Source organism: Peromyscus eremicus, chromosome 8a, assembly GCF_949786415.1.
Source record: "Peromyscus eremicus chromosome 8a, PerEre_H2_v1, whole genome shotgun sequence".
Classification (NCBI taxonomy): domain Eukaryota; kingdom Metazoa; phylum Chordata; class Mammalia; order Rodentia; family Cricetidae; genus Peromyscus; species Peromyscus eremicus.
In genome coordinates this window covers 86060743-86075453 of record NC_081423.1, presented here as the reverse complement: position 1 = coordinate 86075453, position 14711 = coordinate 86060743, and the positions used below count along the sequence as shown (strand labels likewise).

Here is a 14711-nt window from a genome sequence, read left to right as displayed (position 1 = left end):
GTCTCAGACTCTAACTCTTCTCTTGCTTTTCTTGACGTCAACCTGGAAAATGTTTCTAAAATGTAAAAATGGACATTTCAGTTCATTGTTTAAAACTCTAGAGTGGATTTTTTAAAAATCACCTTTACAATAAATTTTTAGCTCATAGAAAATTTTAAGATCCTCTCGGTCAAGCTAGGCAGTGGTGGTGCATCTCTTTAGTCCCAGCTCTCAGGAAGCAGATGCAGGATGATCTCTGAGTTCAAGGCCTGACTGGCCTACAGAGCGAGTTCCAGGACAGCCAGGCTGCATATTGAGACCCTGGGTTTTTGTTTTGTTTTGCTTTGGGAGAAATGTTGTGTGTCCAGTGCTCTTCGCAAGCTCCTCTCTGCCTCACTGCTCACTCACCACTCTGCCCACATTATACCCTCACGTCTGCTTTTTAACGTTATCTGCTTCCTACAGCCTTCCTGCATTTCCTCTGTCTGGACCCTGATATTCAGTATACTATAATACGTTCTCCTCCTTATTTAAATTTTGGCTTAAATGTCTTTTTTTTTTTTTTTTTTAAATGTGGGAAACCACCCTTGTCCCCTACACGCCTGTGTGGCTTGGGATAGCTTCAGTTGTGCAGCAGTAAGCAGCGCCCCCAAATCTCAAAGCCATAACACACTGCACTGTTCTTACTCAGAGGACATGTGGGCACCATGGCTCCGAAGGTGACCCTTGCTCACTGTACCTTCTCAGAGACTCAAGCGAGTAGGTAATATGTAGGTGACTCCTACACTGACTGCTCTTCTCTCAGGAAGGTGTCTTCACAGTCACAGGGACCTTTCCCATTCTAACTTCCGACAGGGTGCAGTCATCTGCCTCATTACTCTCTCCAGAGTGCTCCATGAGCACTTGACACGTGATAGGAATTAAAAACATTTGGTGACTGAGGGACTGAAGTGACTGAATGAATATGGCGCTGACATTTCTACCGTATCGGCCCTTCATATTGTGTTCTTCCCGGAAGTCCCATCCAGCCGCCATTTCCCCTGCCACTGTGCTGAGAGCGTTTTCTTATCCTGACTCGGACAGCTCCAACTACGTATTTGATACTCTGCTTGAATATAAAACAATACACAAATTTTAATTGATTTTTTTTTAACAAACACTCGTTACTTTTCTGGTCTGGCATTAAATTAATTGATCTGAGGACCTAGAGATAATGAAACAGTACTTGCCTTCTGGGTTTTTACGGTCTAGTTTAATATATAGGGAAATATAGTGAATCTACAATATACATCATATAGAAAATGCTGGGCCAACAGAATAGAAAGAAAAATGGTGCAGGACAAGATGTACTTGGAGCTTGTGTTGTCTCAATTAGTGAATCTGCTAAGCAGACGTCATTACTGAATACTGCCTTGTGCTGGGTGCTAAAGATGGTATGAACAGGGTGATATTTTTATACATTTCACATTCCATTGGGGAGACAGGTAGCTGAAGAGAAAAGGCTAAGTGGGGCTGTGACACAGTGTGGAACAGTGTTGTGTGATAGACTCTTTCTGGGAAGACACAACACACAAGCACACGCACACACACACACACACACACACACACACACACACACACTCCAACCTATGAGTTTTATTGTGGTTATTTACAGGAAAAAAGTAAGGGGTTCCTTACAGGAGCAACAATAACTCAATGAGAGCTGCATCCCCAAGCCCACTCCAGCATGGTGACAGCTCACCAGGCTGGGCCTGGGGCTCACTGCACAGCCCGCAGCAGCCCTGCAGGCTGGAGTGTCCTTCCCAGGTGGTCCAGTTGGGATGGCCTCTTCAGGCAGCTGAGCTGGTCTTTGCTCCTTGGAGGCTGGACTTACCTCAGAGTCCTCTTTGCAGCTTGGCTTGCCTGAGAGTGATTCACAGTGGTCTTTCCTGTTCATACAGTTTCAGGGAGGGAGGGGCCTAGCAAATCTGGTCAGTTTCAGGGACTTTCTGAGGCTGTGTTGAGTTGTTCACTTCCTTTCTTTCTTTTTTTTTTTTTTAAAAAGATTTATTTATTTATTATGTATACAGTGTTCTGCCTGCATGTATGTCTGCAGGCCAGAAGAGGACACCAGATCTCATTATAGATGGTTGTGAGCCACCATGTGGTTGCTGGAGATTGAACTCAGGACCTCTGGAAGAGCAGTCAGTGCTCTTATCCACTGAGCCATCTCTCCAGCCCCAATTTTTATGCCTTTTTTTTTGTTTTTTGTTTTTCGTTTTTTGTTTTGTTTTTTGAGACAGGGTTTCTCTGTGTAGCTTTGCGCCTTTCCTGAATCTCACTCTGTAGACCAGGCTGGCCTGGAACTCACTCCTCTGCCTCCCGAGTGCTGGGATTAAAGGTGTGCACCACCACCGCCCGGCTCACTTCCTTTCTTAAGTACCTTCCTGCAAAATTGAATGTTTGAATCTGGTAGGAAACTGCTACACAACAGTGATAAAGGGTAAAGGACATGAACCAAAAGAAAGCATTTCTACTGGAGGGGCTGATCTGACCAAATACATGGAGATGGAACATGTTTGGTTTTTACGCCACAGAAGAAGTAACCAGGAACCGAGTTAAGATGGTGACCATGGGAAACTCTCCATGGTAGGCTTTCTTAACTGTTAAGGATTCTTTAAGGACCAACTATGTGCAGGTTAATTTAAGTTTAGTATGAAAAATATTAGTATCAGTTTGATTACTTTATTTCTATACTTAATTCTAAATCTTCTATGGTTCAAGGACACCAACCAGGGAATACCGTTCCGCCGAAAGCATTATGTGGTGAGGCTGGGCCATTTTTGCCACTGTGGTTCGCCAAGGTTATGTATCAACCAGAGAGATTAGACTGGATGCAGAGAGTAATTTGTATTTATGACACTGGTGGGTGCACTGAGTACCATTTACAGTGTCTAGAACAGACCTGTCACCATTCCTAAGGGGCTGGCCTGAAGGCTGTGGGCACTGATCTTCAGCTTCAACATCAACAGACTCTTCTGTCTCATTTGAAACTGCTGCTCTCTGTTTGCAGGACATAACAGCTTGCGTTAATTTACTGACTGTATTTGACCACCATCTTATTGTTGGTCCTGACCAGTTATTTAACCGCTTTCTGTTTCCCGCAAGTGCTCTTTAAGTTCTAAGGTCATGTGATCTATTAATGCACTGTCGTCTGGGCAACTAGTGTGACGCTGTGCTTTGTTTAGGTGTTGGTCAAGAATTACCAACATTTACCTGGGCATCATCATGGCACACATTTTTAATCCCAGCATTCAGGAGGCAGAGACAGGTGAATCTCTGTGAGTTCAAGACCAGCCTGGTGTAGATAGTGAGACCCTGTCTCAAAACAATGGGGAAAAAATAACCAAATTTAGTCTTCTTGGACTAGTCCTTATTGTGGAGGACGGTGACGTCATGGTGGTTTTCTTTCTTCCAGATCTTTGATGATGCGTACAAATCTCAACTCAGTTGTGTGGTTGTGGATGACATTGAAAGACTGCTTGGTGAGTTGTAACTTCGGCTGTTCTACTCTGCCATGTGACAACTAAAATCTTGAAATTACAGGAGAAAAATATTTGTGTGGGAATTTGTAGGCTATGGGGCAGTAGAGTCCCTTGTGTTACAGGGACTATAATAGTGTCTCTCATATGAAACAGTAGTCATGATGTCCTGTCCATAATAAATGAGGAATGTAGGGTCAAAATGATAAAATTCTGAAAATTAAAGGTGCTCTACAGTAATTTTAAAAAATACTAATTAAATATCTTTTGGATTGAAGTACAGTGGTTACAAAGATGAGTGAGACTTAGTCCCTGCTCTCAACTCAGAAGTAAATGTCAGGAAAGCTTTGTTACTTTTACATTTTTGTTCATTATAAATTAAGTCAGTCTGGTGTATATCATTATAACAGTAGATTAGGACGGGACATCAGGAACATCTGATGACCTGATAGACACTGGCGGGGACACCCAGCACTGGTGCAGTAATGATTTCAAGTTAACTGTTCTTCACTACCCTGTGATGTTTCAGCCTTATGCTGTGTCCTCTGCTGTTGGCTTGTTACGTTTTGATAGTGTTTATTGTAAAACAAAGCGGGAATACCCATGAGGCCTCCTTAAGTTAATAGTGTTTACCTAGTGGCCAGGATTTGGGGTGCGCCATGTTTGGGACATCTCAGTCCAGTTTATAGGATTATTTCTTTAAGAACTTTTCGCTATGTTCACAGCTCTGTGTAAACCTTTTTATCCAAACACAATTAAGGCATGTGGTCATAGCAACACACTGTGTCAGGAATTTGTTCCCTCTGAGTATATTTTCACTTGTCTGAATAGTTGTTTTTTTGTACTTTGTTCATTTATTCAAGTATTACTACTGTACTAGAATTGCAACTGTTCTAGAAGGATCTCAGAAGAAAACGACACTACCTATCTTTTATGATGAGAAGTAATGTAACTAGAGTATGCCTGTATCCCAGGTGTTCAGAAAACGGGCGAAGCCTGCAGGGCTCCAAGCACGGGGCTAGATTCCCATGCAGAGGGAGCTGGCTGGGGAAGTAGCTTTCCTGCTCAGGTTTCCCGGGTAGAGAGAGCCTTATTACCTGCATTTTCTGAAGGCCAGTCTGAATACTTCTCTATCCTTGTCGTTATATTATCACTTCTTTTCATATCGTTTTTCTCCTCTTGGGATCTTTACGGCTGAGCCACATCCCAGCTGTTTCTCCCTATTGTTTCTTGTGTCCTATATGTGAAGATACTATGATGGCTTCCAGTCATGTCTTAGAAATGTCTGGTAACTACACCTAAATATTCTATCCTTTAGGAAAAATTAGTCCCTGAAGACCAGAAAATATGTCTACATGACTCAAAGTGGATATTGAGAAGCTTTTTTTTTATGTACTGTTTTGAGAATGTCGATTATTAAGGATGTCTTTTTCATGGTGGAGCTGCCTGCCTCTTACTACAGCTGATGTTTAGTTGCTGGAGACAGATCTGCGTGTTTGGATGTGTGCCCCAAGATCGCAATCCTGAACCCCAGCCATGTTTCTCTTTCAGATTATGTACCCATTGGCCCCCGGTTCTCTAACCTGGTGTTGCAAGCTCTTCTTGTGCTGCTGAAAAAGGCACCTCCTCAGGTAACCTAGTAATAAGAAGGACGTTTCCAGACCCTCCCGCGAAGTTTATACTCAGGTAACCTAGTAATAAGAAGGACGTTTCCAGACCCTCCCGCGAAGTTTATACTCAGGTAACCTAGTAATAAGAAGGACGTGGGCTGGAGAGATGGCTCAGCGGTTAAGAGCACTGGCTGTTCTTCCAGAGGTCCTGAGTTCAATTCCCAGCAACCACATGGTGGCTCACAACCATCCGTAATGAGATCTGGTGCCCTCTTCTGGCCTGCAGGTGTATATGCAGACAGAACACTGTATACATAATGAATAAATAAATCTTAAAAAAAAAAAAAAAAAAAAAAAAAAAAAAAAAGAAGGACGTTTCCAGACCCTCCCGCGAAGTTTATACTCAGGTAACCTAGTAATAAGAAGGACGTTTCCAGACCCTCCCGCGAAGTTTATACTCAGGTAACCTAGTAATAATAAGGACATTTCTAGACCCTCCCATGAAGTTTATACAGTGGAGCACTCCAAATATGCAGCTCATCACAGACATAAAATTCTGTTGTTGAGGCCCCTGGAAGGGTCTGGCCTAGCCTTCTGTCTTAAGGTGAATTGTTTTCTTGTCATATTTTTTTTTTCCTTTTTCCTTTCCTGAAAATACCAAGATCTGACCATTTTAGTTAGTTTTAGATCTTGTTTTGTGAGTTCTCCAGCATAGTCCACATCCCTAACCCCGTCCTCTTCAGAGGTAGATTGTGATACAGATGCAGGATTAAATACACGTTCCCGTTTGTTTCTTTGAGCATTTCATAGTTTTCCTGAGGATTTGTATTTGAGAATTACACGTACATTTACTAAGCCAGCAGCTTTGTTGTTGAGTTTTAGCTCGTGAGGATGACGTGAAGACGTTTCTCCCGTGCCACATGCTGCTCTTTAGGAACAGAGCTGGGATCACCCTTCATTTGCTCGAATCTTTACTGATACAGCTGCTGGAGTTACTGACCCTGACCCCTTAACAAATGCCGAAGCATCCTGTGAGGATTCATTAAGAGTGTTACATCTGTCCAGGTCGCCAGGGTGTGCTTGGCTGTGTCACAGGACATTTTCCAGGTTAATTCTATGTGGTAGAACATTGAAGACATTCCAATCAAAGGGAGACACACAAAGAGGGTGAGCAATTATTTGAAAACAATTAGTGCCTGTATGGGAGTCTCATATATGATTCACTATGAGGAGAAAGAAATAATAAAATTAGTTTGTGATACTAATATGTAATTTAACAGTTACATACACACATGCATATTTTACACTTAAAGACTGATCTTGATTTTCTAGATTTTTAGTGCTTCCTAAAAATTTTCTAAAGTCATAACATCATCGAAATTTTGCAGTCTATGGAACATGGAAGGATTTTCTTTTTTACCTACTAGGGATCAAACCCAGGGCTTCACGCATACTAGGCAGGTTCTCAATAGTCTTCGTTTGACTTTGAGATGGGACTCTCACTGTGTTGCCCAGACTCCCTCAAATTCCTGAGCTTGAGTGAGTCTCCTGCCTCAGCCTTTTGAAGTTTCCCCTATGCTAAGGCTGAAGTTAAGAGAAGTGAGTATATTTTTGGCTTCTCTTGATTCCTTCTGTTTTTTAAATAAGTAAATAGATACATGTGTCTAAAGTTGCTAAAACAAAATAAAACATTTCTACATACTCATACACAATCTATTTTTACTAAGCTAGCATATTTTAAATTTTTAGAATGGGAGATATTTTTCAGGCATTTAAAAATATTATAATAGTCAGCTTTTTGTTTAAACAGAACGTATGCAAAAGTTCACTTAGGAGAAGAATGAATAGCTTTTCCATGTTATTTTCAAATTTTTCCTTTACCTGATCATGTGCTATCCACGTTGAGTCTAAGTAAAGATGCATTTCTTCTCTGAAAGCTCTTTATATCCAAAATAAACATAAATAGAAAATACTAACAAATGTCATATTTTAAAATATCATTTCATTGTATTTATAATTGGGGTTCCATGCCATAGGCCCTGTGGAGGTCAAAGGACAGCCTTGAAGGATTGCTTCTCTTTGTTCACCTTTCTGTGGGTTCTAAGGATTGAACCTGGGTCATGGTCAGGCTTCCTTGAAAGCACATTTACCCCCAAGACATCTTGCTGCATTTTGATTAGAGACTAAAGAATAACTGTTTCTGTTTCTTCAAATAATTGTAATGTCTTAAGGGAAGGAAAATTATCTCATGCTTCTGATTCTCACAGCACACATGCACACACACATCCCTCATAGTTTATTCGGCAGACATATTGAATACACATTTATAACTACATATGCATCTTCTTATGTTGATGGTCTTAGGTTATAAAACAAGATGTGTTTAGTGTAAAAACATTTTTAAAAGTCCAGTGGCCAGCAAAATGGTTCAGCAGATAAAGGCGCTTGCCGTGCAAGCCTGATGACCTGTGTTCAGTTCCCCAAATCTATGAAAAGGTAGAAGGAGAGAACTGACTCCACAAAGGTGCCCTCTGACCTCACATTTGTACTATGGCACATGCTGTCCCCATCACACACACGCACACACACGCACACACACACACGCACACGCACTATTTTTTTTAAATTTTATGTGAAATTCAAATGACCAGTTAATACTTGAGTAGAGCATTCATTTTCGTGTTCACCAGGGACTGTAAACCAAGACCAACACAGTGAAGTACTTTATATTTTGGATTATAGATGACTATGATCCAAAAATCGGGTGGAAGTAAGTGCTGGTGAAGAGTTAGATAAATTGGAAAGCATATAAACTGTTAGTAAAAATATGAAAATCGTGTTGCCTTTGGGAAGTTTAGCAGTTCCTCAAAAGTTTCAACTGGAAGTCAGGAGATGCCTCATCAGTCCACTTCTAGAATCCACCCAAAACAAGGGAGAACACACATCTGCATAAGAGCTTTTCATGAATGTTCGTAGCTGGATTATTAATAGAAACCCAAAAGGAAAACAATGTGAATCTAAGTAGAATAAAATATAGCATAACCATGAAGTGGAATATTATTCAGCAATGGAAATGCACTCAGAACATGCTTCAACATAAATGGACCTTGAAAATGTGCTAAGTGAGAAAAGACCATCACAAAAGACCACATACTATGATTTCATTTCTTTTTATTTTTAGACTTACTCATTTTATTTTATATGTATGGGTGTTTTGACTGCATTATGTCTGTGCACTATGTGTGTGGCTGATGCCCTCAGAGACCAGAAGAGGGCATCAGATATCCTGGAACTGGAGTTACAGATGGTTGTGAGCCATCATGTGGATGCTGAGAATCAAACCCAGGTCCTCAGCAAGGACAGCCAATGCTCTAAACAGAGCCACCTCTCCAGCCCCAGTATGATTCCATTTCTATGAAGTGTCCACAATTGGAGGTTCTGTAGAGATAGAAGGTCCATTATCAATGGTTGCCTGGGGCTAGGAGGGCTGGATTGTGAGAATAAGAGGCGACTGCTAATGAAGGTGGGACTTCTTTCTGGAAAGATGAAAATTCTAAGATCAAGTGTGGTGAGAGCTGCCCATGTCTGTGAACAGACCGAAAACTGTTGAGCTGCACACTTTAATGAACTATGTGCTTTACAAATTATATCTCAATAAAGTTGTTACATTTTTCAAATGTAGTTTCTCAAGGCATGTGAATGATGAAAGAAGAATTATATAGAGGGTTAAAAGTAAAGGGCAAGTCACCAGGGTACATGGAGAAATCCCAGCTTGGGAGCAATCTTATACCCAGCAATTGGATCATTAAAAAGGGCCGTGGAATGAATTTCTCTAAGAAGTAGAGATGTATGTAAGAAGTAAGAAACCTGGTTACCTTAGTGACAGGGAATGGCAGGGATTCTCTTTTAAGGGAACACTGGCCTGTCATTAGTCAGAACTTGGTGACTCTGACCCCGTCTGCCAGGTGACCTACTGTGTAAGTGAATTTGTGGCAGAAGAAATTAGTAGTGAAAATATTTCTAGTTGGCACAAGTTTAACAGAACAAAAATATGCCCTGACTACACCACTTTGCTTTGTAAATGTATTGTACATTGTCTCAAGAAAAGGAAAATCATTTTTAAGCTGGTCCAGTGTGGAGAATGTTGGTGACTATAGGAAGAACATCCACTTGAGCAAACTGGCTGCATGGATTTTTCTATTTAATAGTAAAGCTAGAGGCACTGAGTTAGGTAGAGAGTGAGGGTCACAGGAAACTGTTCTTTCTGGCAAGAAAACAAAAGCCATGGGCATCTTTCTTTAGAGAGCACCGTGCATCTTCCAAGAGCAGTCGTATCAGTCACAGGAGTCTTAATTTTGCATTTGTCGTAATTCCAGCTTTCTTACAGAAATACTGTGTGTGCGTGTGTGCACATGCTCCCATGACAGAATCCCCCGGGGCCGGTGTTGTTATGTATCCAGATATTCCCTTTCCACTTCCCCTCCCCCACCCTCCCCTCTTGTAAACTGGCTTATTAAAACTGGGTCTCAAGCCCTCCTTTTTCCCTTTGTGATCGCCTGGGTCTTGGATTTTCGGTGTAGAACTAAAAATTCAAGGCAGATTTCAGTTACTAGGATAATTTTCTTTGAATTTTAAATTTTTCTAAGCAAATGCATAGATTTTTAATGAACCTGGTATTCAGTGGATTTGCTTTAAATTTATCTGGAGAGTTACTTTCATGATTGATTTATTAGCCCTTTGAAAGTATAAAAAGTGGTATCGGTAGTTCATGAAGACTGAGAAACATCATCACATTCTGTTTAGCATCTTTTTAAAACCAATTAAAAGCTTTTCTAAAATGGATTGAACAGGAGAAAATAAAACATGTTCCCTAGGTCTTTATTTCAATCAAGTTTCCCTGTGTTCTGCGGGAGAAGAGATCGAGGGGGGATAGAGAGCCTGAAAAGGGCTGTCCCAGCAGGGAGCCGAGCCGGAGAAAAGGCCTCTCTGAGAACTCAGCCGCAGCAGCTCCGAAAGCTCCCAGCCGGCTTCATCTACATGCAGAGTCACACAAGGCATGGAGGCGCTCCCCGGCACACAGAGGTTTCACATGTGCTTCCCTGCTGATTCCTGTGAAAAGCTAACAATTGGCTTGGAGGGTAAAAGACCACTGCGGTTCACCCTCCCTGAGCTGGACGTACAATTTGTCCAGTGTTAGGAAATGTCCGGCTTAGCAGTGAGAGGCTTGAAGACACCCCTCCTTGCAGTGAGATCCTAATGCCGGCGCTTTTACTCCATGACACTGGGGCTCTTTTCAAGGTTTGCAGATTTATGGAAGTTGGGGGGTGGGGGGTGTGCTTCTCCAGATCAAGAGGATGAAAGCCGAAGTCTCCATGTCAGGGAAGAGCCCCAGTAAAGCGGGAAGGACAGGTGAACCCCTGTACCCGCAGCACCGTAGCTTTAATGTTTCCTCTTGGGATCTAATGCCATGCTTAAAAAATAGCTTTATCATTTGGAAGACAAGTGCCCCAAAAGGAGCTATTCAGGCCTTAAAAACAACACAATTTCCCAGTTTCCTCAACAAGTCTAAGGGCATTCAAGTCATGAACTGGCTTCTTAATTCTGGGTGTTGCTGACATTGTTTGGAGTCCCACTGGAAGCCCCATCGGAATAGGATAGGATAGACTAGAGTAGCCTTGCACTCGTGGAAAACCAATCCCTTTTCAGTGCCTCCCAACCTTCTTTTATCATGGCATATAGAAAATGGCAGCTGATTGCATGTGTGAGTGAGTAGCCAAGGACACTCAAAGCTGGCCAGGGACCCATGCCCCAGGTGCCCTTTGCCTTCTCCTCAGCTGATGAGAATCAACACATTAATTCACATATAACTCAGTTGTGCCATAGCAATAGTATACTCTTAAATTATAAACTTGAAGCCGGGCGGTGGTGGCGCACGCCTTTAATCCCAGCACTCGGGAGGCAGAGCCAGGCGGATCTCTGTGAGTTCGAGGCCAGCCTGGGCTACCAAGTGAGTTCCAGGACAGGCGCAAAGCTACACAGAGAAACCCTGTCTCGAAAAACCAAAAAAAAAAAAAAAAATTATAAACTTGAAAATTCTTAACAATATTACTGAAGTAAAGCTCAGACCTAATAATTAAGAATTTAAACTGAATTTAACTACAAGAACTCTACTGCTCTAGTGCCTAGGAATGTTCTTTGTTTTTTAAAGGAAAGGAGACTGGATGTGCTGGGGCATGCTTGTAATCCTAACTCCCAGGAAGCAGGGGCAGAAGGACTGAGTTCAAGGCCAGCCTGGGCTACATTGTAAGACCCTGTCTAAGAAAAAAAAAAAAAAGAAAGAAAGAAAAAAAAAGAAAGTTAGGTGTGGTGGGGCTCACACATATATAATCCTAGCCTTTAGGAGGAAGAGGCAAGAGGACCAGAAGTTCAAGGTCATCTCCTTTGCTATATAGACTGTTCAAGGCCAGCCTGAACTACATGAGTTCCTGTCTCAAAAAAGATATGTGAGGGATGGTATTGTTGGGGCATAAATGGGCCAATAAAAAACTATAGCTAGGGGTTGGAGATTTAGCTCAGTGGTAGAGCGCTTGCCTAACAAGTGCAAGGCCCTGGGTTTGGTCCTCAGCTCCAAAAACAAACAAAAACAAAAACAAACAAACAAAAAAAAAAAACTTTAGCTAGGCGGGTAGTAATCTAGTTACTGCTCTTTGGGAGAGTATTCAATAAAATATTCTTTAAAAAAAGAAAACTATAGATCTCTGGGTAGGTGGGTGTGCTTCTCCATGGATTTTGTTTTAATGCCGCCTGTCTATAGACGGCACTGTTTTTATGTGATTCCCTTAGGACATTTCAGTACATAGGTCTTACAGTGGCTGTGTCATTGGGAAGGTCTTGGTAATACTGGGCAACTCTTCAGGCTTTGGGTTGCTTTAGTGAATAAACAGATGATGGAAGACTCCAAGCCCTACAGGCCTAAACATGAGAATCTTTCCATCGATCTGTTTAAAATGAATGCTGGTTAATGACTGCAGTGTGACTCAGTAAGATGTATAACCACTTCAGGAGAGGGGTGTGCTCACTTTGCCTGACACATTACATTCATGTAACCACTCGACAGGGTGACTTTTGCAGTGGGCTTCCTTTAAAAAAAAAATAATAATAATAATGACTGACAGGGCAGTGGCCTAATTTTTCCATTTATTAAATGTCAATGATATAATATAGCTACTGTGTTTTATAAGTCTATTTTATATGTACTTTTCTTAGAATGGGTTTTCTTGGAGGGTCACATGTAAATTGAATAAAATATATAAGTGCAGAATAGTTTCAAATATATCAAAAATAGTAAAAGATATTTGATGAACCCTTTTTTAAAACATTGCTACAGATATCTGCTGAGTAAAATCAGCAAATATCTCAAAGGGTTTGACTTTTTAAAATTGTTTTTGGAAGAATACATCTACGATAGGCATTGATTAATACCAAAATCAATTCTGGGTTGTCTATGCATGCTCATGTGTGTGAGCGTGCATATGTGTGTGGTGTATACACCATTTTCCAGTAACACAGAATATCTCAATTTTAATCAGCAGAGAAATGTTGATGAAAATTTTGCCTCCCAGCTAGAACTTGGCCTTGACCTCTTTCATCCTAGGTCAGTTACCCCACTATGACACCAGCTCTGGAGGTGGTGTGTACAGCACCTAGCATTCATTGGCACCATTTACTTCCTAGTAGTACCTTCTCTGCAGAACTTGCTCTTTGAGATGGACTCAGTTAGAAATCCTGAATTCAAGTCTTAGTTCAGCCTTAGACTGGGATCTTAGTGTCTATGTGTATTTCTTTATTTATGTAGGTGGAAAGAATTCTTTTCCTATCCAGTTGAGGGTCAACTAAGATATTATATAGTAAAGGTCTTTATAAATATGGCACACGCCTTTAATCCCAGCACTTGGGAGGCAGAGGCAGGCATATCTCTGAGTTCAAGTCCAGCCTGATCTACAGAGTGAGTTCCAGGACAGCCAGGGCTACACAGAGAAACCCTGTCTCGAAGGGGGGAAAAAAAAAAAAATGTATGAACTACAACCGTATAAGGTATAAAGCAAAGAAACCTCTTTAGGTATCCACGGGACCTTTTTCAGCTGGTGAGGTAGACACCTGAAGAGTGCAACTCTGTGTAGAGGAAATGTCACCAGAGAGTAAGCTCAGAGTTCTAGCTTCTGTCCCCTGCTGTGCAGTACTAAGGAAGGAAATGGGCTTCTCGCCTCTGTGCACATTCAGTGAGATTTGCAGGCTAAGTCCTAAGACAAACGTATTTGTCTGGGTTTTAGAGATTATTGTGATAAAAGAATGAAACAGAGACAAGAATTTCAGAGCTCAATAAGATGGGGGAGGGGAGATTCCAGCCACTGAGCTCCCTGAGGATCTGGTGCTGGTTGCACTTGTACTGACCCACCTGTTGCCTTTCCGTGAAGCCCCTGGAGGCTGTGGCCTGTGTTCTTCCTCCCCACTCCCAGGACAACTGAGTGACAGTTCGTGTTCTTTCGTGAGTCCCTGCAGTCCCTGAGCTCCCTGGGACTTTATGCCAAGCACTGTGTGCCTAACAGCTGCTGGGCAAGAGTCAACCTTACAAAAAGACTAGGACAGTCTATCTATGAGATTCCTGGTGTTTATTGGAAAGTAAATAGAACTGGAACCCGATGGCTTAAGTCACAGTTTGTCTGTAAACCACACACCGTGACAGCCCTCCTTGTCACACAGAGTCCTTTTCACTGGGTGTTCCAGGCTGCCATATACCTGGTACACGCGCGCGCGCACGCACACACACACACACACACACACACACACACACACGTTTGTTTTGTTCTGAAATAGGAGCTATGCATGGCTCAGGCTGGCCAGGAATTTGCAGTCCTCATGTCTCAGCCTCCCAGGTGCCTGAGGCCGATAGGTGTGTACAGCTGTCTCAGTTCTGGAGATACCGTTTTAGGGGTGGATATTTTGAAAACCACGGGTCTTAAGTACACATAGAACTGTTATTGGTAATATAAATAAGAGGACAGGAAAAATCAAAAGACAAATCTGAATCCAGTCATTTAGCTTCTGAGCTTCAGTTTTTCTCATTTGTGAAATGAGAATGACCTTCAAAAGTGTCTGAGTTGTGGGAAATAAGAACCGTATTAATGGTCTCTGTGTGTGCATTGTGCAGGTACACATACACATGTATTTGTGCACGAATGTGTAAGCACATGTGGAGGGCAGAACACAGCTCCAGGTATTTCCTCAGTTGCTGAAACAAGTTCTTGCTCTAGCCTGGGGCTGGCCAGTAGGCCAGGCTGGCCAGCCAGTGAACTCCAAGAATCAGCCTGTGTCCCCCTTCTCAGTGTTGATACAGGAAAGTGGTCTGCACACACAGCTTAACCTGCCCCCGCCCCCGTGGGTTTTAGGGATCGAATGCAAGGCCTTGGACTTGCATAGAAAGCGCTTTACCACCTGAGCCATCTGAGCTATCAAAGGGGTCAAGAACCAGTTCTTCATTAACTGCAAAGTGCAGCTCAAGTAGTACTTTATTCTTCATTTTCAAAGAAAACTGACTTCCCAA

The 14711-nt window shown here is 42.0% G+C and overlaps 1 protein-coding gene across 1 annotated transcript in view; it reads left to right on the top strand.

The window, feature by feature from the left end:
* Positions 1 to 14711, top strand: part of Nsf (N-ethylmaleimide sensitive factor, vesicle fusing ATPase) — a 146841-nt gene that overhangs the window by 114995 nt on the left and 17135 nt on the right. The window contains exons 16-17 of the mRNA XM_059271930.1: positions 3437 to 3503; positions 5052 to 5131. Coding sequence (XP_059127913.1) covers positions 3437 to 3503; positions 5052 to 5131 — 147 coding nt within the window. The remainder of the gene's footprint in view (positions 1 to 3436; positions 3504 to 5051; positions 5132 to 14711) is intronic.